General features: G+C 39.1%; 1 protein-coding gene across 1 annotated transcript in view; it reads left to right on the top strand.

The window, feature by feature from the left end:
• The window catches only part of ERC2 (ELKS/RAB6-interacting/CAST family member 2), an 859,053-nt gene that overhangs the window by 708,522 nt on the left and 125,162 nt on the right, over nt 1-25,369 (top strand). Inside the window, exon 15 of the mRNA XM_052641926.1 lies at nt 22,891-23,038. Within this exon, the coding sequence (XP_052497886.1) occupies nt 22,891-23,038 (148 nt within the window). The remainder of the gene's footprint in view (nt 1-22,890; nt 23,039-25,369) is intronic.

Raw genomic sequence — 25,369 nt, 5'->3', positions numbered from 1 at the left:
TTAAAATGTCCCAGCTGGTCAGACTCCCAGTGAGGGGGAGGAGGCAATGGTAAAGCTGTCTTTCTTTGCAAATGTTGAAAAGATGGAATAAGACTCAAGTGGTTTAAGTGAACTGTGGAAGTACTCATCTCTTTGTATGTGTGAAAAATTTAGAAAGCTGTTTCTTTAGATTATAATGTGATTACAATTTGCAAAATGATAAGAAAACATAGCACAACACCAACTCAGAGATGGTTTATTTCCTTTAGGATACTGCTTACAATTTAATTTACACCCTGTTGGATTGGCACAAAAGGAGGAATTCCACAGATAGGTAAACTGAAGGAGACTGAAATGTCATAAAACAGAGTTCCTTTTGAGGTTTGGCTTAATTATTAGGGAGTAAAATGTTATTGCAAATTGAAATTCCACTGCAAATAACTAAAAATATAAAGAATTAGAGTGTATAATCTAAAAAGAAAAAGGAAAAACCATCTTATTTGGTGGAATTCAGTGGTTAGCCCTCATCTCAGCAAGCTAAGAGTTTTGAATTTCCAAAATGGATTCTTTTTTAATATGCTTAAACCTTACTTGTTGGTAGAGACCTTACTTGTTGGTAGAGACCTTACTGAATAATACCCTTGATCCAACCACCTTCATTGATAAAAGCGTCCCTGTTGGCTCAGTTGTTAAAGAGGCTGCCTGCAATGTGGGAGACCTAGGTTTGATGGGGTGGGGAAGATCCCCTGGAGAAGGAAATGACAACCCACTCCAATATTCTTGCCTGGAGAATTCCATGGACAGAGGAGCCTGGTGGGCTGCAGTCCATGGGGTCACAAAGAGTTGGACACGACTGAGTGGCTAACACTTCCATTGATGTAAACCCACTGTAACTTTCTTGGAAAATGTTAATATAGCTTGAACTTTTTGCAAGGGAGTTGATTTGGCTTTTACTATACGATAAGAAGAGTGGAAAGATTTCATATCTGTCATTTCTTACATTAAATAGCTGGATTTCTTTTGGCTACAGGTGTGACCCACCTTGTCTGAATGCTAGCCCTCAGTGTGCAGACTAGCAGTATAATAGGAGACAAGGAGATCTAACTCAGAAAGTTATATAATGGGGGCAAGGATCCTAAAGTCCAAAGATTTCTAAAGGGCATATAGAGGCCATGGGGGTTTCTGAAGGACAGCAGGAAGGCTTCCTTCTCATTAGTTGACCTCTCAATTTTTATGGTACCAATCAAGGAAGTGATTCTGAGAATGACAGATTTCTAGGAAAAACACAAGATGAGAAGATCCTAGGAGAAGGCTTCTCTGGTCTTCCTGGGTGTAAGTGATATTGTCATTTGTGGTGTGCTTAGGTTGGAATTGAGGGAACAAATTCACATGATTTGGCTTAATTCATTTCAGAATGCTAGACTATCTCAGACATTGATTTCTGACTGCTAAACTTTCAGAAGAAGATAATTTAATGTGGTACTTGTGTGTGTGTGTTGTTGTTTTTCCTTTTGCATGATAAAACAAGGTATGGAACCATGTTTCTTCATGAACTTAGAACAATCCATATTTGTTTTGGAGAGAATAGCAGATTACTGGGGTCACCTAACTCAGTATAGGGAATTTCTTGGAAATCTTGGATAGACAAGAACTTAGACAAGAGTTAATATTTCATCCACTCATGTAGTGAGCGAATGTAATTCTCTCTTGATGAGAAAGTGGTCTCTCCTGCTATTTGAATGCAGAAAAGAAGAACCTAAAGAAATAACTGTGTGTATGTACATATAATATTTATCGTGATTTGATATAGTTGTCTTTTGCTAAAGAGAAATATTACCTGAACCTAGAATACAATTGAGTTTTAAAGATATCATACTGTTTGAGAACACTTAGTTGGATATTAACTAAAAATTGACTACATTTAAAAAATTGTATATAAAGTATCTATTATTAAATTGTAAGCTATTTGATAAGTAGGTTGTTTACCAAGTAGTAAATATGTTAGAATGTTCAAAATGAATAATGTGTATAAATTTATAATTTTTCTTTCTGCTACTACATTCACTTACTGAATGCTTACCTTTATATATACTTCCTGTATCAGTCCTGTGGGATAATTGTTTGACTCCTTCCATAGATGGAGAAAGTAAGGCATTTCATTACTAGGTTGAAAATGATATTGTCATTTTTATGGGCTGAGCATACCTGGACACTGGAAACTTCATATAGATATCCCAATATAATATTATATGCATCTTATACTGATTTTATATGCATAATTATAATTTCCATGAATTTGAATGTAACACTGGTCAAATCATATTGCTGGTATGAACTGCCTTTTCATAAAGCCTGAGTAGAGAGACTTCAGAGTGGAAGGCAGGTTATCTGCTAGCTGTCAGATTTCTTTAAAAATTTGAATTTGCTTAATGCTCAGTAGCATCAGAGTACTCTTTAGTAGACCATAAGTCTTCCAGAACAATTTCTATATTATAGAACTGTTAAAATTGGGAAAAGTGTCACAAAATAAGTAGAGGCCATCCTAGGTTAGAAATGGCAATAATTCACCATGCTATATAACATTAATTTCATTTGATGTTTTTTTCTGATTGCCAAGACTCACTTTAGTTTTAAGGGGAGTCATTTTTAGTTCAGTGTACAGCACTTTCACCAAAAGTATATTGAGTGGTATGTCCATATATTAACAAAGTGGGTTTTGATCTAAAATCTGAAAAGGTAGAAACATGTTATATTAACATGAATTTGGGCATGCATTTTTTTCTTTCTTCTTTGTATCTTATTATTTTTTAAAAGTCAGAGTTAAAAGTAGATAAATCTGCTTTGAGGGAGGGAACCCAGATGGTTTTCTTGGCCTTGGTAGGGTGAGGGGTGAAGTGTGGTGATAGGTGAGAATAATTCAGAGGCAAAGGGACTAACTACCCTTTCTTTCTAAACTGGGTGATCTTCCAGGCATTTTAATGGCTTGGAAACAAATAGTTGCTGGTGCCACTTTGTTTTCAAGCAGATTTGATTTTTCATGGCTCGGGCCAGTGTTTGGAAATAATTCATCAGAAGAAGTTGTCAGGATGAACAATAGACACATTAAAGTCAAACAGCCTTTGACATGTCATAGCTCCAGTGCTCTGAAACTTTTAATTCTGAAATTTTAGGAAGATAAGCTAACCGGAAAAACAGTGATCCACAGCCTCAAAAATACTTACTGTCAAGTCCAATTTCCCATTTCTTGCGTCCCATTGGGCATGTGTGGGAAGCTCCATTGCACCTTTTAAAGTGAGAGTGACTTGGAATATTTTGATGTCAAATGGCATAAACCAAATCCACCAATGTTATAGTCACCTAATATCACGTTAGCATCAAAAAGCCTCGTGGTGCGCAGGCTTTAATAACCACCAGTGCCTACTATTATGTTGGTGCAGAAACACTTAAAGATGATAAAAGTTTGTTTAAAAGTATGAAGCTAATGAAAATTATGTCAAGGTGGCTTTTTAGGTTAGCGATTGTGTTTCAATTTGTAAATGTTATAACTGTTTAAATTTTTTTTTTTCTCTAGCAAGCTGCAAACTTTTAAAGACATTAAGCCTGCCAAATTATAGCCACTTATTTCTGCCTGACGTATTTTTCAGCTTAGAACCACAGAGGGACTGCCAAGCCTGTTCCTTTTCATTACCTGTTCTGTGTCTGGCCCAGAGTTTAGATTTTCGAAAATGGAAAAAAGCTGTTTGCAAAATCACAAGGCTCTTGAGCTCTTAGTTTCTTCTTAGTATCAACGTTTATTTATTTAGGTTTGGGCTGGGTTTCAAAAGATTGAAATTGGAAACAGAGAAGGTGACTCTGAACACCATTTATCTGTATATAAGGGAACGTTCGATGTACGTTTAATTTAAAAAATTGCTGTTTCCTACAAGAGGGAGCTATTTTTCACATTGTTACAACATTTTTAGAGGTCACTAGGTGGTCATGTCACCAGCAGGGAGTTTTTGTTTGGCAGGCGGCATTGGCAGTTAGTTACAGATGCCTCCCATGATTCAGCGTTCAAAGGGGGCTGCTTTGCAAGTAACAAATACTTACAACCTGAGAACTGAAGTATGAAAAGTAGTGACAGGGGAAAATGTTTGGAAATGTAAAACAGCATCTTTAGTGGCCAAATTGGGGTGTTCGGGGAGTTGAAGATTACACGTCTTCTTTATACTTGGGTTTAGCGTTTACAGAAGCAATAATGTCTTAACTACCGCAGTTGGCCATCACCTAGCTTCTAGTTAGCAAAATTCTTAATTTGTGACTTGGTGACTGTAATTTGGAATAACATTCAGATTCCTGATAATACTCTTTTTCTTTTTCTGACAATAATCTTTATTAATCTCATCTCCTTCATTTGCCATCCCGGTGGTTACTCAACCTGAGCCTCTCAGTCATTCCTCATTGTGAATGCTGGTAATTTAAGTAAGATTAAGTGGGCGGCTAAAAGCACCAATTACTGGGGCTTCTTCTAGGCTTCCATATTTACAGACAAACCAGTATTTCAAATTTGGGATAAGAGAATTATAAGCCGTCTTTAGGTGGAAATAAATAAATGAAGTGCAGATGGATCTTTGAGGAAATGATTGAGGAAAAAAAAAGATTAATAGCCAATTGCTAGAACTCTGAACATTTTATTCATAATTAGTTTTTTAAAAGCTTTAAAATGGAGATAGATTTTCATGTTCACATCAGGACAATTGCTATGTCTCCTTCATCCTCCCTTTTTTAAACTAAAAATAAGTTAAAGAATGCAGCTATCACTTAAGAATGCAATGCAATTATTGTACTATATTATTACAACTTCTTGGTTATAGATACTTTATTATTTTTTAAGCTACAAGTTAATTCAATTTGAGCAAAGAATTGTCACAGCTCACTAGAATTGTTTAGTATAGAAAAGCCTAAGAATTTCAGACTTATTTAACAGGGCAAAGAAAAATATTCAGCACCTGTGTCTATTTGAAATCAAAGAGAAACTATGAATAAATTGACAGGACTTCCTTTATTTAACCATGGCAGCGCATTGATATTTTCCCTGTTAAGATTTTGTAGAGTGTGTGTGTGTGTGTGTGTGTGTGTGTGTTGTTTTGTATTTTTTTTTTAATCCTTTACACAAGAATGGGCAACTGTCACAGTTTTACAGTTTTTTTTTTCTTTCAAATGAATTAAATTTGTGGTCTTAATAACACTTTGCTACTTTTTTTTAATCCTTTGCAGAAAGCTTCTTGGCTTTGAAGATCCACTGAAATACTGAATTTGGATATTCAAAAGAGTCCTGCTAAGTGATTGAAAAAAGGAAGCCAAAGTCTAGAGTGGAAATGTTGTCTTGGCTACACTCAGTCTTATAATGCAGTTCTTTTTGCACTTATCAGAAAATTCCTTTCCACTCTCCAATTTACATTTGCTTAAATGAGTGGAAGTAGAACTGTGATACCATGGTAAACACTAGGAGCATATTCAATCTCTAGATAACAATACAGAAAACTAAAGATATTGTATCAACATTCCTCTTTTTAATTTTTTAAAATAGTTGTCTCTTCAGGGCTCTAACAGCTGGAATACTCATATTGCTCCCTTGGCAATTGGTGATTTGAATGTATTTATCTTGTAACTAATATTAATAGTAAACTAACAAGCTAACCTAATAATTATTACAATAATAGCTACAACTTGCATTCATAATAGTAATAACTGCCTGTAACTGAATGCACGAACTGAATGGTTTACCTATTTTATTCATATAATACCCTGCGATGCTATTATTATTTTCATCTTATAGATGAAGAAACTGAGATTCACCCAAAATTAATTTCCATACAAATTCCCACAGATGATAATGGTGCAGAACTTGGATTTGAATCCAGATCTATAGAATCCCATTCATTCACTCAAATATTCATTGATTCTTCTGTAGATCTAAATAACTGATCATTTTTAAAGACTCTTTAGAAATAGCATTTTCTTTCCTGTCAGTGGGTTATGGTCACTTCTCTAAATAAATCATTAGAGAAAGAAAGAGGTCTTGTTTCCTTCAGATATTCATTTTCCCTTCATGGACTTAGGTTTATCCCAGTTGAAATTCCCATCAGCCATTTGGACTGATGACTTTACACCAGCTTAACGGGTTTGGCTTAACTGACAGAAGCAATGCCTAACTCACAGTGAGCCCATGACAAATATTGCTTGAAGTGGATCGATCTACATCATTGCTGTTTAGGCTTTAGGGAACACAGCTATGTGAGTAGGGATATTGCTCACAGTTTTGTGAGATTTTGCAGTCTATCAGATGTTTTCCTGTTGGTTATCTCATTTGAACCTCAGTGACCTTGGGAGTAGGTAACAGCATTTTCATTTTACAGGCCCCACAGCTAAGATGCATAATGGTAAGTGACCTGTCCAAGACACACATCTGAAATCATGTGACTGTTTCCATTAGGCTCCTGCTTTCTGCTTTCAATGCCTGCCTCCCAGTTGCACTAGTGGTGGAGGTTGGTTGAAGGTCCAGACTTCTCTCCCCTTTCTTACTGGGGTTGTGGCATCAGGGCCCATTCAGTAACATCCACATTATATGCACTGACTGCTGAGTCCTAAAGTACTGTTTTCACTCCCTTGGGGAGTTCTAGCACTGTACACTTTGAATCTCTTTGTGAATTTGTAGCAGATTTTGATGGAGAAGGCAATGGCAACCCGCTCCATTATTCTTGCCTGGAAAATCCCATGAATGGAGGAGCCTGGTAGGCTGCAGTCCATGAGGAGGAGGAGCCTGGTAGGCTGCAGTCCATGGGGTCGGGAAGAGTCGGACACAACTAAGCGACTTCACTTTCACTTTTCACTTTCATGCATTGTAAAGGAAATGGCAACCCACTCCAGTGTTCTTGCCTGAAGAATCCCAGGGATGGGGGAGCCTGGTGGGCTGCCGTCTATGGGGTTGCACAGAGTCGGACATGACTGAAGTGACTTAGCAGCAGCAGCAGCTTTTGAATTTAGCCTTGATCCCTTGGGCATACTGGGTAATGAAAAGAAGGAACTGCCAAGTACTTGTTGGGAGCTGTCCTGGGCTGGTCTCGCTGATAGCAGCACTGTGACTGATGGAAGATCCTTACTGAGATTCAGCCAAGTCCTCACAAGATTCAGAGCAATTGCATTGTCTTGTTTCTCTGTGTCAAGGGTATCACAACCTTGAACAGTAGTTACACATTGTCTGTTTAACTTTGAGGACTTATCAAATTATAGACTGCCCAGGTTCAAATCTGTACTTTGCCATTTATTAGCCATGTGAACTCAGGCAAACTAATTCATCCCAATCTGTCTCTATTTCCTTGTCTGTCACGTGGGGAAAAGATAGCACCTACCTCTTAAAATTACTATGGAGATTGAATGAGTTAATATACATAAAGAAGTTAGAAGAGTACGGAGTGTAGTGTCATAGTAGTATAGTGCTTTAGGATGGTGTAGAGTTCAGGACACACACACAAAATGCTGATGAGCATCAGCACATATTAGAAAACATACCCAGTTGTGGAATCTATGGCATGTCCTTGTGTGTGTCTAGCAGCTTGGCAAGGTGGTTCTGTATATCTTGAAATAGAACAGTGGTGTGCTCCTAAGCCATGTCAGTGGGGAAAATACCCTGATTTGTAATATTTGCCAATTTCCATGGTATAAATACTCCTGCCATGGCCAAGGTAGAGACTGACCATGGAGCTGGAAAGAGATGCACATAATTGACTCCTGCTAGCCAGTGACAGGGAGAAGGCGATGGCACCCCACTCCAGTACTCTCGCCTGGAGAATCCCATGGACGGAGGAGCCTGGTGGGCTGCAGCCCATGGGGTCGCGAAAAGTCGGACACGACTGAGCGACTTCCCTTTCACTTTTCACTTTCATGCATTGGAGAAGAAAATGGCAACCCACTCCAGTGTTCTTGCCTGGAGAATCCCAGGGACAGGGGAGCCTGGTGGGCTGCTGTCTATGGGGTCACACAGAGTTTGACACGATTGAAGTGACTTAGCAGCAGCAGCAGCAGCCAGTAACAGCCAGTTCCAGCCACACCACTGAAATAGACCCTCAGGCTGTAAGATCAGTAGAGTGATTCCCAATTAGCAATTGCTTCCAAATCATAGCTATCCCTGTTTATGTGAAGCAGTTATTTAGGGTGAGTTCCCAGTGCTAGGGATCCCAAGTTGTAGCTTATTGATCTGAGTTGGGCTAATCTATTTCCTTTCTGGGAAGGTTGAAATTCACTGTCTTTTTTCTATTAAGCCTAAAGATTGTAGCATAGTTATTATATAAGGATTCTAAGAAAGATTTGGGGATTCTTGCTATGAGGGTCCTGGAGTGATTCTCTCATGGACCTTCCTAAAACTCTCTTTTTTCTTCTTTGTTCCATCCAAGCATCCCTCTAATACATCCTCTCTTTGCTAAGTTAGCCACAATCAGTTTCTGCTGCTTATAGTCCAAAGACATCAACTAAAACAGGTTTAGTCACATCACTCATCCTTTGTTACCTGTACCAGTACCTTCAGAGATGAGGACAAGGAAACCTGTGCTATTGTTTGACATCTGTGACTTAGCTAGAGTTCTTCCTGTTATTGAATTGGTATCAGCCTCACCTACCTGTGACTTCAATCCTTAGGTCCTGATTCATATCTTAGGACCACCCTGGTACAATCCTTATCTGTAGTCACTTTAGGAGATAGTTGAAGGAATACTATCGTGTTCCTAAGTCTTCTGAGACATTGATTATTCCTACATTCATTGGTTCGATACAGATACATATTGCATTAGAAATCCAACAAAACGGACAATGGGAAGAGAAGCAGGTTTGCACTGAATCCTCTGGCCAGTTGTGGATGTGGTTTTCTTAAAGACTAATGTTAACCAACTCAATTTCTTTTTCTTTCTGTGATAATTGAGGGCCTCTAGAAAAACATGGAGTTTATGCCTGACAAAGCTTATTTGTGAAATAAAAATTAATATCCACATATCCTATGGCTATCATATCTGAAATGGATTTCCTTCTTTTCAAAGGGTTGGTCACTTAGTAAGAACAATTTAAGTGCAATGTGACATTTATTAGTTTATAAGGTGGCCTGCTTGGAAACCTCAGCAATATTTAGGGAAATGTCAAGCATTTTTTAAAAAGAAAGACAAGCCCCCATCTATGTAGAACAGTGAAGGGGGCAAAGTAATGCCCCAATGGAGGGGGCAAAGTAATTCTTCATATACACCCTCATTATAATAATATTTAGCAATCAAATGAATGCTTTCTGGACTTTGGATGTTATGAACCAATAATATGAAAAAGTATTTTTGAAAACAATATAAAGCTTGATAACCTAATTAAACTATTAAATGAGACTTCACATGTTAACTACAGTCATCATCATTGGATAAAAGGGCATTTTTACATCAGCAAGTAGGAAGGGCATTACCTAATTTTAGAATAAAAGTTTGCCATTACTTACAAAGTGTTGGCAATATTACTGCCACAATATTGGTTTATATTGTCATGCGTGTATGTGAATGAGTGTGCAGGGACTTGTATATGCATGTATGAGTATGTGCTTGCAACCATATGTGTATGAAAACTGCAGCATGAGCCAGTACCAGTCTTTGGGTTGGCACTTAGGAATTATTTAGTTTGGCCACACTTTTCCTTGATGGTACCCTAACATTCCTGGAAGTTGTACAGCTGGAAATAAGCATAAATAAGCAAGAGAGAAATAGTTTTAAATGGCTTCTCAGGTGGCACTAGTGGTAAAGAACCCGCCTGCCAGTGCAGGAGATGTAAGAGACCTGGGTTCGATCCCTGGGTTGGGAAGATCCCATGGAGAAGGGAATGGCAACCCACTCCAGTATTCTTGCCTGGAGAATTCCATGGACAGAGGAGCTCACAGGCTACAGTCCATAGGGTCGCACAGAGTCAGACACGACTGAAGTGACTTAGCATGTAGCACACAAGTCCTCTTAACATTTCCTCAAAGGCTGATCACCATCTGGAAGTTTCTCTTTCCCTCTAGAGCCCTTCCAGTGGAGCTCTTCTTCACACCCAGCTGTCACCCCTGCCCTCTCTGTGAGTTTACCTCCATCATCCCAGACCAAAGGGATGTTCCTTCCTTCCTACTATCAAGCATTTTAGCAAAATGACCAAGTCACCCAGACAACTTTGGGCAATCTACTTAAATCATACAGACTCAGTTTACTTAACTTTAAAATAAGAGTGATGATTGATAACTTTCTCCTTGAAGGATAATTTGAGAGGACAAAATGAAATAATGTGCTTCACTTATGTCTTGTATATCATACAGCAAACACAGTGATTTATTAATGATTTACTTGTCTATCAATGATCTTTTATCCTAACAATGGAGTCATTCATTAATCAGCAATTATTTATCTTTTGTGACTTAAGTTTTCATATGCTTTCTTCACCAGAGGAGTTTGCAAGCCTTATCTGTTGCCAAGCACTTAGCATTTTTTTTTTAAATGGTGAGTTCTTTTCAGATACAGATGGGGATTAAGACACTGGTTGACAACACTGATGCTCTCTTATGCCGCTAACGCATGAATGTGTTGCTATCCTCAGAGGTGCTCTTTTTATCAATGAGACTTTGGAAACCCCATTAAGAGTTCTGCAGCCCCATTCTTCTTTGAACTTAAGCCTTATGTCCTGTGCCTTGAAGTTCAAATCTAAAGAAGGTGCTCCGTTGCTGTTCAGCGGGGCTGGGCAGCCTCAAGGCTGTCCTGGGAGATAGATGATCTGATCTCAAAGCAGTCGGTCAACAGGTCAGAACCTCTGGCAGTGGTAATCAGTGTCAGGTTGGGGTCTGGTCACCAGGATGTTTCTCACTAAGTGGTTTTCCAGGTCTGAAAGGAACTGAGCTCTGTCACCTTTCTAGGCTTCTAATCCGCCCTCCTCCTCTGATTTGTGTAGCAGTCTCTCTCTTGTGGACTGGATTAATTGCCTCTGGTGGTTAGTCTTGGGTCCATGTGGCATTAAGAATAGGGTATTGCGGAGAGGAAATGCCTCAACCTTTTAAATCTTCGAGAGTAGAAAGTGATAAAGAATGAAAATGGGTACCTGTTATAAAGAAGTGAAAAAGAAACCAGTAAAGCCGCTTTCATTACAAAAGAAAACTATTAGGTTGAATTACATAGAACTGCTGATACTTGACTATTTCTGATCTACAAAAAGCCCTTCATATTATTCAGCCTAATAGCTATAAACATAAGATTTTGTGTTTCTATTTATTCATTTGTTTTTGAACTTCTGGATCATAGCTGGATTTCACTGGACTCTGAGAATGAAGAGGACAGGATGGGAGGGAGCTTTTGAATCAGTTATCCAGTATCTGGTATACATGGGTGGAGATGCCTTGTTGATTCTCATGCCTGAATTCATGGATATCTTCTCTGCATGGTATTGCTGATGGTCTGGTATTTGTTCCCAATGGAAATAGATGGGCATTTCCTTATGTTTTGTGACATCATTGCAGGGTCAGCTCATCTCATGACTGTGTATGGAGTGTCTCCGGGGTCTGCTATTTGGTAAGCTCCAAGGAAGCAGGGGTTGTGTCGTTTGTTTGTTCTTCCATCTCTTATACCTGGTATACAGTGGGCACTGTGTTGAAGGGAGTGAAGAACTGAGCTCTGATCATCTGTTTGGTTTAGTTTTCCTAGTGTGGCCAGTAAACAGCCACCCCAGAAGAACACGTTCATCTCAGCTGCTTCTGGTTGAACTTTGTAATTTCACGTCAGAATGTTCCGGCCTCTAGTGATCGCTCCTCCCAGAGTAGCAATTTCACCTCCATGAGCCACAGGGCCACCCATACTGTAAATCTGAGACTGCTTTCTATACCACGGTGTCTTGGGCTGGTTCCTCCACGATTCTTTCCAGATGTGGAGTGCTTTCAGGTAGTTTACCAGACTCTCTCCTTCTGCATCCGCTGTCTGGTTTCATGTTCCTTCACCCTCTGAGAAGGAGCCCTCTAGTACTGTCCCGCATATTGTATTCATGAATCCAGAAATGTTAGGAAGCTGACACACGGCTTCTCATTATTTTTTGTACTCACTAGCTTATGTTTGCAGCTCTTTGTTCTGCATGTCTTTTAAATCAGTTGCTTAGTAATGTTATATTTTAGGAGTGTGTGGGTGTGTATTTGGACACACACACACACACAAACTTTGCTCTTTACTTTGGGCTCTGAAATGAATTTATGGTCTTTGAATCTGCTCTTGCATGTGCATCTCTTTTTCATCTATAGGTTATAGTACATGGGTGAAGCCTTGTCAAGCAAATGGCCATGTGCATTTGCTTTCTCTCCCATTGACATAGTCAGCAAGTGGTTAGTGAGTGTCCTTTTGAAAGGTTGTGTGTTTTCATGGTGGCATTTTAGCAGTTTCTTTCCAACATAGAACTGTGATCAATTTGGTCTCACTTCTTTCCCTCACAATGTCGAAGTGTGTATTTTTAATTTCTGTTGTTTGGAATTTTAAGTTATTTCCAGAAAAACATATCCTCTTAGTTTTTAGGTACAAAGCCATGTTGAATTTACAACCTACTTTATTCTATGTAATCTCTTAGCAAATCTATGACAAGAACAGAAGAACTGGGACTTTCATTCCTTTGTAGGTAACTATGTGTCAATTAAGTTTCATCTTGAAATAGGCATCTAAAACGTACCTATCACCTCTTAATTGACTTAGCAGGTTTAATCCCATATGGAATGATTATTTGATAATTTGATAAGTGATAATTTGATTGTAAGCTTTCATCAAGGAATGAAAAATGTAAGCAGAAAGGGGATTAGAATGTGAAATGCCTTAACTCCCTCTGCGTTGTGGAGCTCTCCTGTGGCTAAAGTTCTTTATTTTTTTTTTTAAATAAGCACCCTTTGTGATACCTCTTTAGAATATAGATTACAAAGGTACAACTACCTTGGGGGCAGGAGGGGTAGGGGAGTGGAAAAGGGCAGAATTTATTGCAATGGCCACGAGATGGCAGACCTCAAACCCAGACTTCTCAGAGATTTACACGCCCAATCTCATCCTTGAGCATACTTTAGAAATCATCAGCTTTCCAAAGGAAGACTCCTATTGATTATCCTAAATCATTGTTCAGTTCTGTGGCAGGCACAGCAAGGGAGAACAGGTTCAAGTTGATGGGAATCTGTTTAGCATGCCCTCTTTGTCATATATCATTTTCCTGCCCCTCCTAGAAACCTGCTCTTTGCCTGGTCAGTACCGTCATCCACAGCACACCATGAGCACACCACTGTGTTTCCTCCTCCAGTGCAGGAGCACAACTGCCTTTTTCCCTCCCATGAATGGGAAGTCTCTCAAAGAAGCTGCTTCCAACAAACGCAGTTGTTTGTATTTCTCTCTACTAAGATCTGCCACACAAAGCCTTAATTCAATTTTCTTCAAATGTTGCATTAACGAAATTCTGGAATGTGCCCCCTTCTGCTCATATCCCTCTTAGAGCAATGACGTGAAAACCTGCTTTGTTTTTCATTATAATATAGCCTCTGGGGATATTCTATTCCATGTAAACATAAACAAAAGGAGGTTTGATTTAACACAAAAATTTCAAATTAAGAAGGGAAATATTTATTTCAAGATACAAGAGTGCAGTTTGCTGTTCTGTGCAGGGCTTACTAACAAATCTTAGTAACCTTAAATATAAAGAGAAAATTAAAATATATAATATACACATCCATATATACTTCTTACCAATAAGAAAAGAAAAAAAAAAAAAGGTTGGATACCCTAGGGGCCAAGCCTTGAAGTCAACCAAAGAGTTAATGTAATGAGTCAAGTCTCTTGACAGTAACTGATCATCCATGGACATTGGCTCACAGTGAAGTCCAGTTGTATTTAGTTTTCTTATTATCTATCATCAATAACCCAGGGAGTCTGGTTGGGTGTATTTTATATAGAAAACCACTTTGGCAGAGTTAAATGCTCTACAGAGGAGCCTTCTCATCACTGAATGTAAACAACAAGAATGAATGAGCATCATAGAACATTACACTGACACAGGGTAGTCTGGTGGGTCACAGAGTCCTTTCATTTCACTTGCCCTCACTGTCTTCCAAATTTACCAATTTTTGTTTGTTTGTTTGTTTCTTTTTTTTTAATGGAAGATTTTTTGTTTTGTTGTGAAGTTGTTTGACTTTGATTAGATTTTGTTCTTGACCTTGCCTTTTAAAAGGTCACTTTTCAGAACAACGTTTCCATTTTTCACACTGCAGGAATCACGTCCTGCCCACCTTTGTGTGGCCTTTCCTATCAATTCGGACAGGATGATACTCCACAGTCAGACCAGGCTGGTCTGGGATACAACTCTTCTATGATAGGGATATTCTCCACATTTAAGCTCTATTGTCTCCTTTAAGTTTGTTTGCAAAACAGTTATCAGCTCATGAAAGTCAAATGGGCAGCTTAACAGAAACCAATTTCAGAGGCTTCTCTTGAGAGTCTGTCTTGAAAATAAGAGACCCACTGGCATATTTAGATATTGAAGAGGAACCTGGTAGAAGTTAATGTAAAACTCTTGAGTCATTATATTTTGTGTATTGTTACATTTTGTGTATTACATTTTTTGTATTATTACATCTTATGTAATAATAAATGATTGCTAACATTTGTGTGGTCCTGTCAGACACTGGACAGAATCTCTACTTGCATTATCATGTTTGGCTCTTACAACAATCTGAGAGAGTTCCTATTATCTTTCCTTAGTTCATTATGAGGAAATAGAAGTTTCAGAGTCATAAAGTAACTTGCCCATGGGCATAAAAACAAAGATATTGCTGAGATTCAAACCCAGGTATATTCAGTTCCAAAAATTAGGCACTAAGGGTCTTCTCCTCTAAAGAATTTGAGTAATACTATTTTTGTATTGGTGAGTTTTCAAAAATCACAATAAACAAAAGAAGTATTTACTTTCTTTCTTTTTCATATCTCCCTCTCTCTCTCTCTCTCTCTGGATCAGGCACACAGTAGTCAATAATGCTTCACACATGTCCTTTGCCAGAACTTGGACAGTGGTCCTTCCCATTCTTTATTGTCTTTTTATCAATCTCCAAAGGTCTAGGAATGGAGAAGCTGATTTAAGATGAAGGCAATACCTCTTCTGGCACTGATCGTTGTCTGGCCTCAGGCCTTTTCCACATGGGAAAATCAGTTTGACTCAGACTCACCCATATCCCTTTGCAGAAGGATGCCGAGAGGTGCAGGCATCTTTGTATTCTGAAGCACAGGATGCTGGACTGGTTGCACTAGGAGCTCAAGGATGAGCCAGCTGCCTCCCTGGGTTGTGCCCTGAGAGAGTAGTGGGGTAGAAACCAGTGCACAAAGCGGAGCAAAGAACTTCCACAAGACTCATAGCCCCTGTGTTAGGAAATTCCAGTCATGTGCTATTAAATTTCAAAGACAAAATTTTCTGTAATTGGAGTAAACGATTTCTTGAGGTCAGTTTTAGGTGGGCGACGGAGAGCAAACCACATTAAGGAGTCTGGGCTGCCAAAGCTTCGCTTTTACAAATCTGGTCTGTTCTTTGTCCTTGGTGAAACTCACATTGTTCAAATATATCTCACCCTGTGGGCCCACCTCGTGCAAGCTGCTTCGTTTTCTGCGTGGGCCTTCTGTATACACAATACATCATTCTACTGGTGGGTAGTGTTGATATTAATTGTTACCAAAAGCCTTTTCTTTCTCACTGTGCTGTTTGAAAATACAGCTTTTAAAATTTAGGCAAATGAGCATCTATCTGCAGGGTTGATTGTGGCAAACCTTACTCTCACACCAGGGATAAGAGAGAGGCTGTTTTGAACAGGATCTTTCGTCACCGTCTGTCTTAAGTCACCTCCTACTGAACTTATGGTTGAAGATTCAGGGTCATAAGGGAAAGAAAACAGTAATTAACTGGGAAAAGTTGATTGAGCGGAATTTTTCCCCACAGTATGATTAGAACATGACTGTGGGCTAAGCACCATACATAATATAGGTTTTCCCTTGAAATTATCCAAACATTTCTTAATGGAATGCATTTTTTAAGCATCTGCTTTTGTAATTGAATGTGTTCCTAAAGATGGGCCAGCTAACTAAAACAAGAGCCCACAGGAAAAACTGTGTTAATGCTTCTCCCCACAATCTAATTTATAACAGTTCCTAATTGGCCTGCCTCATTTACAACTCCTAAAATTAATTTTCAATCCTCTTTCAGAGCTCAAGTCATCATTAAAAGAACGACAGCAACAGGGAGTGAAATAGAAATGTTTATAAAGCTCCCTTTTAAATTGACTGTGATAAGTGACGTAGGAATGTATTACCGTCTGAGGATTGTAGAACTCTCTTTGTGAAGGTTAGCCATAGGCAACTCTGGAAAGAAGGCATTTATCTTGGCAGGAGATGCCCTTCAGTCCTCTTTTGTTTTATTCCATTGAGGATTTTTTTCAGGGTGGCTAAAACCATTTTTTTGGTGTTTTATTAGCTGTATCTTGACTACCTCCTACAAACTGAATGACAGCTTAGGGTTATTAAATGTGTTCTTGCACATATTTTTATCCATTGTTAACCCTGACTAAATGCATGCAGGGGCACAGAATTCCCCTCTCTTTTCCTTCATTGTTGCCCATATTTGTTAAAGAAATTATTCCCCTTGACGTTTGTTTAGGCTGCACTTTGATAAAATGCCGTCTATGGCCCACTTTCTTAGCTTGGCATTCAGCAGACCCTTATAGATTTATTTCTCTTTGCATTATCTTATCTTCCCTTCTAGCATATTTGGGCTTCCTTTTCATATTTTAAGTTACATTTTGGGGCATGGACAGATCACCTTAGTAATTGTATACCAAAGCATTGCAGTGTTCTAAAGATAATTTTGCAAGCCTTTGGCATATACTTAACCCCACTAACTGTCTAAAGACGAGTATATATGTTCCTTTTCATGCTGTCGGTGAATAAGCAAAAAGGACTGAGTGCTGAAAGTGACTTCAGAGAAACTTTCTTCTTGCTGATGGGACAGTGACGTTTTCTGAAGCACTGTAAATCTGGCTTTGAATTTAGAAGGCTCACTTGGTGAGGAAATTAATGAGGGTTTTTCTTTGTATTTCTGATTTATAGCCATGTGTATACTCTTTATACTTGCGCCTTAAAAAAAATAGATGTAAAGGATATATCAAAACTGCAAATACTTCAATTTTCTCAGCTTTTTTAAGCCCCCCAAAAGGAGGATATTTAAGCTTCCTAGTTTATGTCAGCATCTGGTATTTTCTAAAAACAGTTAAGTATTTATCATTGAGTGCTCTAAGTTAGATATATCAGCACACTGGCCTATGAGAATTATCAAAACTTAGAATCCAATATAGGGCTAACAGATGAAGTTATTCTTTGAAAAAACTTATATTTAGTATCCCTTACCCTCAAAAAAATAAAAAAAGCAAAAAACTCTGACTTTGAAACTATGATTAATGAAAATCCATAACCATGCAGAGTTAACTCATAATGGTATAATCTATTAGTTAAGATGTATCAGATTTATAAAAAGTTATTTTAAACACATGAAGATTTTTGCTTTTAAAAAACAAATGTAATGGCTTTGTCAGCCTAGAATTAAGAATTTGCTTTGCCTGACATCCCCGTAAGGGTATATCTAGGAAATGGCTAGATATAACCTTAACATATTCAGAACATCTCTCCAAATATCCTAAGTATGAAATGTTCATGTTTTTCTAGTTTTGTGTAATTCAAAAAACCCTTTGCCAATTATTCTTTGATTTAAGTAGATAGGAATTACTGAATATAGATATCAATCAAGATATTTTAGGAAAAAAAATCATTAGTTTAAGGCCAGTCTTTAAATGAGGGTTTCTGAATATGTATAATCATTGTTACATTAATTTTATTCAGAGTTCTATCATTGCATAATACTAGTACTTATAAAAAGATTTTTTAGCCAAGAGCAAACAAAAATAAAACAAACAATACGATAAGGACAAGTTTATGAAGAACAAAATTGTTATTTTGTATGGATATTAGTATTGATGAGTAAGTAGTTTTAAATACACTTTTATAAAAATGATTTTAAATTTATTTTGAGGTTTACTAATTAAGAATTATTAGATTTGAGGCTCTATTTAGTGGCAACATCTGTGGAGATTTGAGAATTAATATGTTTCTTATTGAGAGAAAACGGAATTAGAAATTAATTTGCTGGGACTTTTGATGTATTATAAGAAGAGCAATACATGTTAAATACATGAAAAGCCCAAGTTATAGAACTGTAGGAGAAAAGGAGTTTAGAGGGGTCATTCTTTAGGTTGATGATAACTTTTCAGTCAGTTTAGTCACTCAGTTGTGTCTGACTGTTTGCAACCCCATGGCCTGCAGAATCCCAGGCCTCCCTGTCCATCACCAACTCCCAGAGCTTGCTCAAACTCATGTCCATCAAGTCGGTGATGCCATCCAACCATCTCATCCTCTGTCATCCCCTTCTCTTCCTGCCTTCAGTCTTTCCCAGCATCAGGGTCTTTTCCAATAAGTCAGTTCTTTGCATCAGATGGCCAAAGTACTGGAACTTCAGCTTCAACATGAGTCCTTCCAATGAATATTCGGGACTGATTTCCTTTAGGATGGACTGGTTGGATCTCCTTGCAGTCCAAAGGACTCTCAAGAGTCTTCTCCAACACCACAGTTCAAAAGCATCAATTCTTCAGCACTCAGCTTTCTTTATGGTCCAGCTCTCACATCCATACATGACTACTGAAAAAACCATAACTTTGACTAGACACACCTTTGTCGGCAAACTAATGTCTCAACTTTTTAATATGCTCTCTAGGTTGGTCATAGCTTTTCTTCCAAGGAGCAAACGTCTTTTGATTTCATGGCTGCAGTCACCATCTGCAGTAATTTTGGAGCCCAAGAAAATAAAGTCTGTCACTGTTCCTGTTGTTTCTCCATCTGTTTGCCATGAAGTGATGGGACCAGATGCCATGATCTTAGTTTTCTGAATGCTGAGTTTTAAGCCAGTTTTTTCACTCTTCTCTTTCACTTTTCATCAAGAGGCTTTTTAGTTCCTCTGCTTTCTGTCATAATGGTGGTGTCATCTGCATATCTGAAGTTATTGATATTTCTCCCGGCAATTTTGATTCCAGCTCATGCTTCATCCAGCCCAACATTTCGTATGATGTACTCTGCATATAAGTTAAATGAGCAGGTTGACAATATACAGCCTTGATGTACTCCTTTCCCAATTTAGAACCAGTCCATTGTTCTATGTCTAGTTCTAACTGTTGCTTCTTGACCTGCAGACAGATTTTCAGGAGGCAGGTCAGGTGGTCTGGTATTCCCAACTCTTGAAGAATTTTCTAGTTTGTTGTGATCGACATAGTCAAAGATTTGGTATAGTCAATAAAGCAGAAGTAGACGTTTTTCTGGAACTCTCTTGCTTTTTCTATACAATTACTAAAGTTATGTCATTCTGAATTTTGATCTAGAAGAGGAAAATGAATTTAAAAGGGTCACGGAACACAGGAATGAAAGTGGACATCAGGAGGCTAGTTAGGAGATTGTTGTAATTGTCCAAGTGGGAGATGATGAGATTGCACCAGATGGGTACGTGTGTGAAAATGTGTGTGTACACCTACCTGTGCATAAAGAATGAGAAGGACAGAAAGAACATATGTACCTTTATGGGAAAAATGAGCAAATTTTAGGTATGCCAAATATTTGAAGCATGTACCTGCAGTTTATTTTGTGACTGAAGCGCTTCATTTACAATCTTTAAGTGTTTATTCTTACGATATTTTGTGGGAGGGAAGTACAACATAGAAAGATATAAGCATAAGAAAAAGTAAAAAACCAGCCTATCTATTTCACCACCATTAGATAATGCCTGTTAGCATTTTAGTGTTTTCCCTCTCATTTCTTTCTATGAATATGGTTTTTGTTTGGGGGATATTGTGTATACATTGGCATGTCAAGAGCTGTGAAGGGTCTGAAATTTTTCTTATTGACATGCTAACAGGTTTGCCTGCCTCTGTTTCAGGGATGCAGGCAGAGAACCAGAGACTTTTGGGTTAGAGGCATTGGCTTTATGCTCAAGCATCAGTATATTTATGTCAAGACCCCGTTCCATTCCCCAAGTTCTTTGGAGGCAAGACAAGAGGGCCAGATGAATAGCTGTATATGTAATGGGTTGCATTGAAGGAGAGCAACCCTGAGTTCAGGGAACTTGAATCTTTCATAAGACAGGGCAGTAAGACGTCTGTCCTTTGCTCTGCAAAGAAACACTATTATACAAGGCAGTAGTATATTAAGCCTTTGATTGTAAGGGGAACACTGTATATGTCTCAAGGCTATTCACTCTAAACAATCCTTGGAAACCTGTGAGAACAGAAGGTGGCACCTTTGCTCATAAAATATGCAGAAATATGAGGCTCATGGAGTCTCTCAACAAACATACATGTTCTTGTGTATCATTACATTTTTAAAATCAGCACTTTAAATAGCTGCATATAGCTATAAAAGGTGACTCTTTGGGATATAGCATAATGTGCTGTCAACTCCCAATTTTCCAAATAATAATCTTTTCAGTTGTTTCCATTTAAATTATATTTAAAAAAATAAAATAAAAAATAAAAAGTTTCACTTGTAAATTTCTATTTGGAGCAGAGTGGCAAAAACTATTGCAGTCACCTTGGGTGTGTTGTAGCTAAATTGGAGTAGATAGCAGTTGAGCTCTCCCTGATTTGAAGTCTATGCAGCCTCTTCATCTTGGCCTTATATATAAATATGCAGTGGCTGTGAATGGCCAACATTTCTGTTGTCTCAAGATGTTATCCAGAAAGAGACAGGCTCTGTGAAGTTGACTATTAATGCTGTTATTTGTAGTCTAGCCTACACTGGTTTTCTTCTGGAAAGTGGAGATATTTCCCAACATTTCTGCTGCTCACATGTCTGATTGGGCCTCAGACAGAAGCTCCTACTGCCTGGCCCAGAAAAGTCCATACAAATCCCTGTAGTGAAAAGGAAAAGAAATCTGAGATCCAAATAATGACCATCTTGTCCAAACATCTGGAGAGGGCCTGGTCTGGTGATGGGAATTAAAGAAAGGCAAAACAGGACCATGACCAGGTTTCCGTCCTGGGGCTTGTGTGGAAAAAAGTACTCAGTATGGAGGCTCTCCTAGGGCTGTAGGGTCTTCTAAATTATCTAGACTATTGCTGACGTGACACAAATGGTTGAGACGAGGCCTCCTCAGAGGAAAGGAGGACTAAATGAAACATACCGGGAGGGCCATTTCCTAGTCAGTAATAGTCTCAGAAAATTCTAGGTTAAAATTTGTGACGGATGTTGACAGAAAATTGGACTATAAAATGGGAGGAAGCAACTGTAATACTTTTCTAAGTGAGCAGTGATCAGCAATTAATCAGCAGTCAAAGCACTGTCATTTTTTTAAGTGAGAGAGTTTTCCAGTGGTGTCTTAAAAGTTTTTAGGAAGTATAAACTGAACTTATTTATTTATTGAACAAACATTTTTGACTCCTGCTTTATGCTCTTCTAGAAGCTGGAGAATTGGTGGTTCACAAGGCAATGGGGTTCCAATTCATGGAGTGTCAATTCTGGAAAACAAACAATAGTAAATATCTTCAGATTGTTTCAAGCAGTGAACAGTTCTGTGAAAACAAAAAACAGTGTAACGTGACAGACCAGTAGCTTGGGCACAAGGTGGAAGCTGAGAAGTCACCTCTAGGGAGAGTGGCTGGAGAGGGCTTTTTTGAGCTGAAACATGAAAGGTGCTGTTTGTGGCAAAGGTATTCCAGGCAGAGGGAATGGCAGAGGCAAGGCTCAAGAGGTGAGAACAAATGCAGTATTTTCAGGGACTGGAAAGAGATCAGGAACAGAATGTGCAGGAGGCTAGTGGCTGAGGAGGGAAAGAAAGAACAAGATGACCTCAGAGAGGTGCTCAGGGTCAGTTGGCGTAACGAGTTGTAGGCATCAGTAAAGGATCTGAATCTGAAGTTTAGTGGGTGATGGGATGGACTTTTCATTCAACAGAATGGTGGAATCTGGATTTATATTGTTTTACAGATTACTTTGGTCTCTGTACCAGTGTGGCAAGTGGTTAAGCTACACAAGTAGTTGCTGGCGGGGGGGATAAGTTTGTAACAGTAAGTTAATTGAGATAGGGGATGTATTTTGGTGTAAAACCTAATGAAATTATTGATGGATTGGCTCTGAGTGAACAGGAAGAAAGGGAGTCAAGGATAACTTCTAATTGAGAGACTTGGGCTACTTAGTGGTTGATGTTAAAATTATTGAGGTAAGGAAGACTGAGAAATGAGTGGTTCTTGGTAGAATGGCAGGGGAGCGTTACTAATTTCATTGAAAATTGAAAGGAGACCCTAGTAAATATCTCTGTATGCCTTTTTCGAAAGAAATTCTTGCATGATACAAATAATACTTGATATTGAATTTGCTGCCCAACTTTATTGACTTGTCTTGGGGTATCTAGAACCTTACCTGGCAAATGGATGGATAGATAGATGGAAGGATTCAACAGTTGAATTACTGGATGGATAAATGGGTAGATGTCTTAGGAGTGTGCAGACTGACTCCCTCCATTTCTTGTATTCAGCTGTCTGTGAAGCCATCAAAAGCTGTGTCTCAGAGGACACAGTGAGTGGGTCTCAGGGATTCTGATACAAGCTACTTTGTCCATTCCTCTGAGAACCAAGGAAGCAGTTGTTTTTAATCACTATCCAAAATTCCTCCCCTTGAGACAACACGTCATGGGTCGCTTCAACTATAAATGCTGACTTTTTTCACTTTATAAAAATCATCACAATATCTTTATTTTTACCAGACAGGAAGCACTTCTTGCAGCAATCAGTGAAAAAGATGCGAACATTGCCTTGCTGGAACTGTCTGCCTCCAAAAAGAAAAAGACACAAGAAGAAGTCATGGCCCTCAAGCGGGAAAAAGATCGACTAGTGCATCAGTTAAAGCAGCAGGTGGGGCCTTTTGCATGACTGGTGTGTTTTGCTGGGTTGTGGGTTTGGAGTGCTTTCTCTGGGTGTAGTTACTCTTTGTTTTGCCGTGTCCATCCTGCATGCTCAAGCAGGCGAAACCAGGTAGGAGAAAAATAGTCCACGTTGTCGCTGGAACATTTTATTGCTTTCCTGTCTTTGTGCATGTGCCTGGGCTTGTGTGGTTCTCAGCCAGCGCTGTTTTCCTTTCTTTTGTATTCACGTCTTCTCCCCAGAAATACCTCTCAGCTCTTTTCCTTCCGGTGGACTTTGTATGACTTCTGACTGAATCCTAGAAAGTACTAATTAAATTCTGGGCACTTTCTTTCCCATAGAACTTGTTACCTTCTGTCTTGCTCACTTTCTGGGCCCAGTAATGACTCGCATTATCTAGTTCTTTTGATTTCTTTGCTCCATACTTCCAACTTTGATTCTTCAATGATTTCTACCCAAACTTTCTGGCCAAGAACCATCTCCTAGCCTCTAGGCTTGGAGATAGCCAGGCTATGCTTAGAGACCCCTGTAGCCATTATTTAGTCAAATACTTTTTTAAACATTCATTTGCCACATTTTCCTATGTTTCCCTCATCTAGGCCACTGTGTGTCTTTTGTGTGGCTTCCTGGAAGTGGCTTAAATGGAAATATTTATACCTAAAGCATATTGCAAAATCATCTCTGAAATCTTCAGACACGGTTTCTCCTCCAGGTATATATAACCTGAGTGCTTTTGGAAGCAATGGTTACAAACAGTCAGTTAGATTGCAGCTTCATTATGAAACCCACTCAACAGAGAATGGTTCAGTGGCCTGTGGTCTCACGATGTGGCTATCATAGCTTAGCTGGGGCCAGTCATGGCTCTGAAGTTCTCCGAATGCCTGAAAAGATAAGCTCCCTCCTATCACAATTGGGCCAACCCTTTCCCTCCCCAGGAAGGAAAAGGCATCCTTTGGCCATGAACCAGAGTCTCATTTTCATGGGGCTGCCTTACTAAGAGAGCGAGTAAAGAAACACCGCCACACCTGGGTGCCCTCCTGCAGAGGGAAGGTGCCAGTTGCTGGTGGGTGTTGGGGTCATTCCACAGAGCAGCATGCCTTGCTAGTGCTGATCCAGGAGTTAGGGGCCACTTACATCTGACCACTTCGTTTGGGGCTGTGCACCTTCTATACTAGTTTTTCCACCCACTTGGCCACAGAAAGTCAAGTTGAGGCTCCTTCTTTGCTTTCTCCTAGTTCCTTCCCTGTGCACCCTGCATCCTCCCCTCCTTCACATAACCATTGTAGCTTTCTCCCACAGGTTTATAGACCTAAGAAACAGGCCCTGACTTCGAACATACCATGCAGTTGTGATGCTAGCTACAGCCCAGATATTACGGCCAAGTACTGTGGGTCCAGCTATGATGCGTACATGATCCAAAGGTCTCAGGTCAGTCAGCTGCTGAGGAGACACTCGCCCCCACCATCGGGGTTGAGGGTGCATAAGAGCTACATCACATCTTGACCTTCAGCTCTTCTGATAATTTCCAGCATTCATTGGCCATAGAGTCTAGAACCATAGATGAGAGCACTATATCTTGATGTATAATGAAATTGCGTTCATTATGTATTTGCCAATGGTTCTAGTATTGATGGTCACCTTACAGGTCCAGCTCTTCTGAAATAGGCTGCACTGCTGTAAAGACAAGATTGGCAGAGGGCTTACCACCAAGCTCCTTGAATTACATCTGTCTTTTTGTCTCTTAGATACTTTCCTCCCCAAATCTCTCTATACTCTTCCCAGTAAAGAATTTCTTTAAGGCTGTTTTTTGTTTTTTTTCTTTCTCAGCATCATGAAAATGCAGTCCTGGATTCCAGGAAGGATTGAGTGTAGCCCTTCAATCTGCTCCTGGGAAACTGTACAAAGCCTGCATTATTCACGACAGGCTTGGTTTTGGGTATCATGGGGCACATTTGGGAAACCCCAGCCATGCACAGTTAGGCTCCTGCCTGGCCTAAAAGCAGGGTCTGAAGAACTGTTGTGGAAAAAGAAGCAGCAAAGGAGGAGGACGGGCTTCTTTCCCTGACTTAGATTTGAAATTCTTCCCAAGAAATTCTTCTGTGACCCTCCTGGCCACAGAGCAAGAAAAAAATGTCAATTTATGTATCCTTGTTACAGATGATAATTAGTCTGAAAATAATAGTAATTGGCTTATAAAAGCATGCCATTTTTATTGAGGGTTTAGTTTGTGCCAGGAAGGGAATCCAGTGTCCCTGGGGGACTTACTCTGTCCCATGGTCCTCACAGCAGCCCTGTGATGTGTCAAGATTACCTGCTCTTTCT

This window comes from Budorcas taxicolor, chromosome 1 (assembly GCF_023091745.1).
Source record: "Budorcas taxicolor isolate Tak-1 chromosome 1, Takin1.1, whole genome shotgun sequence".
Taxonomy (NCBI): Eukaryota; Metazoa; Chordata; class Mammalia; order Artiodactyla; family Bovidae; genus Budorcas; species Budorcas taxicolor.
This window is presented reverse-complemented; position numbering and strand designations above follow the sequence as displayed.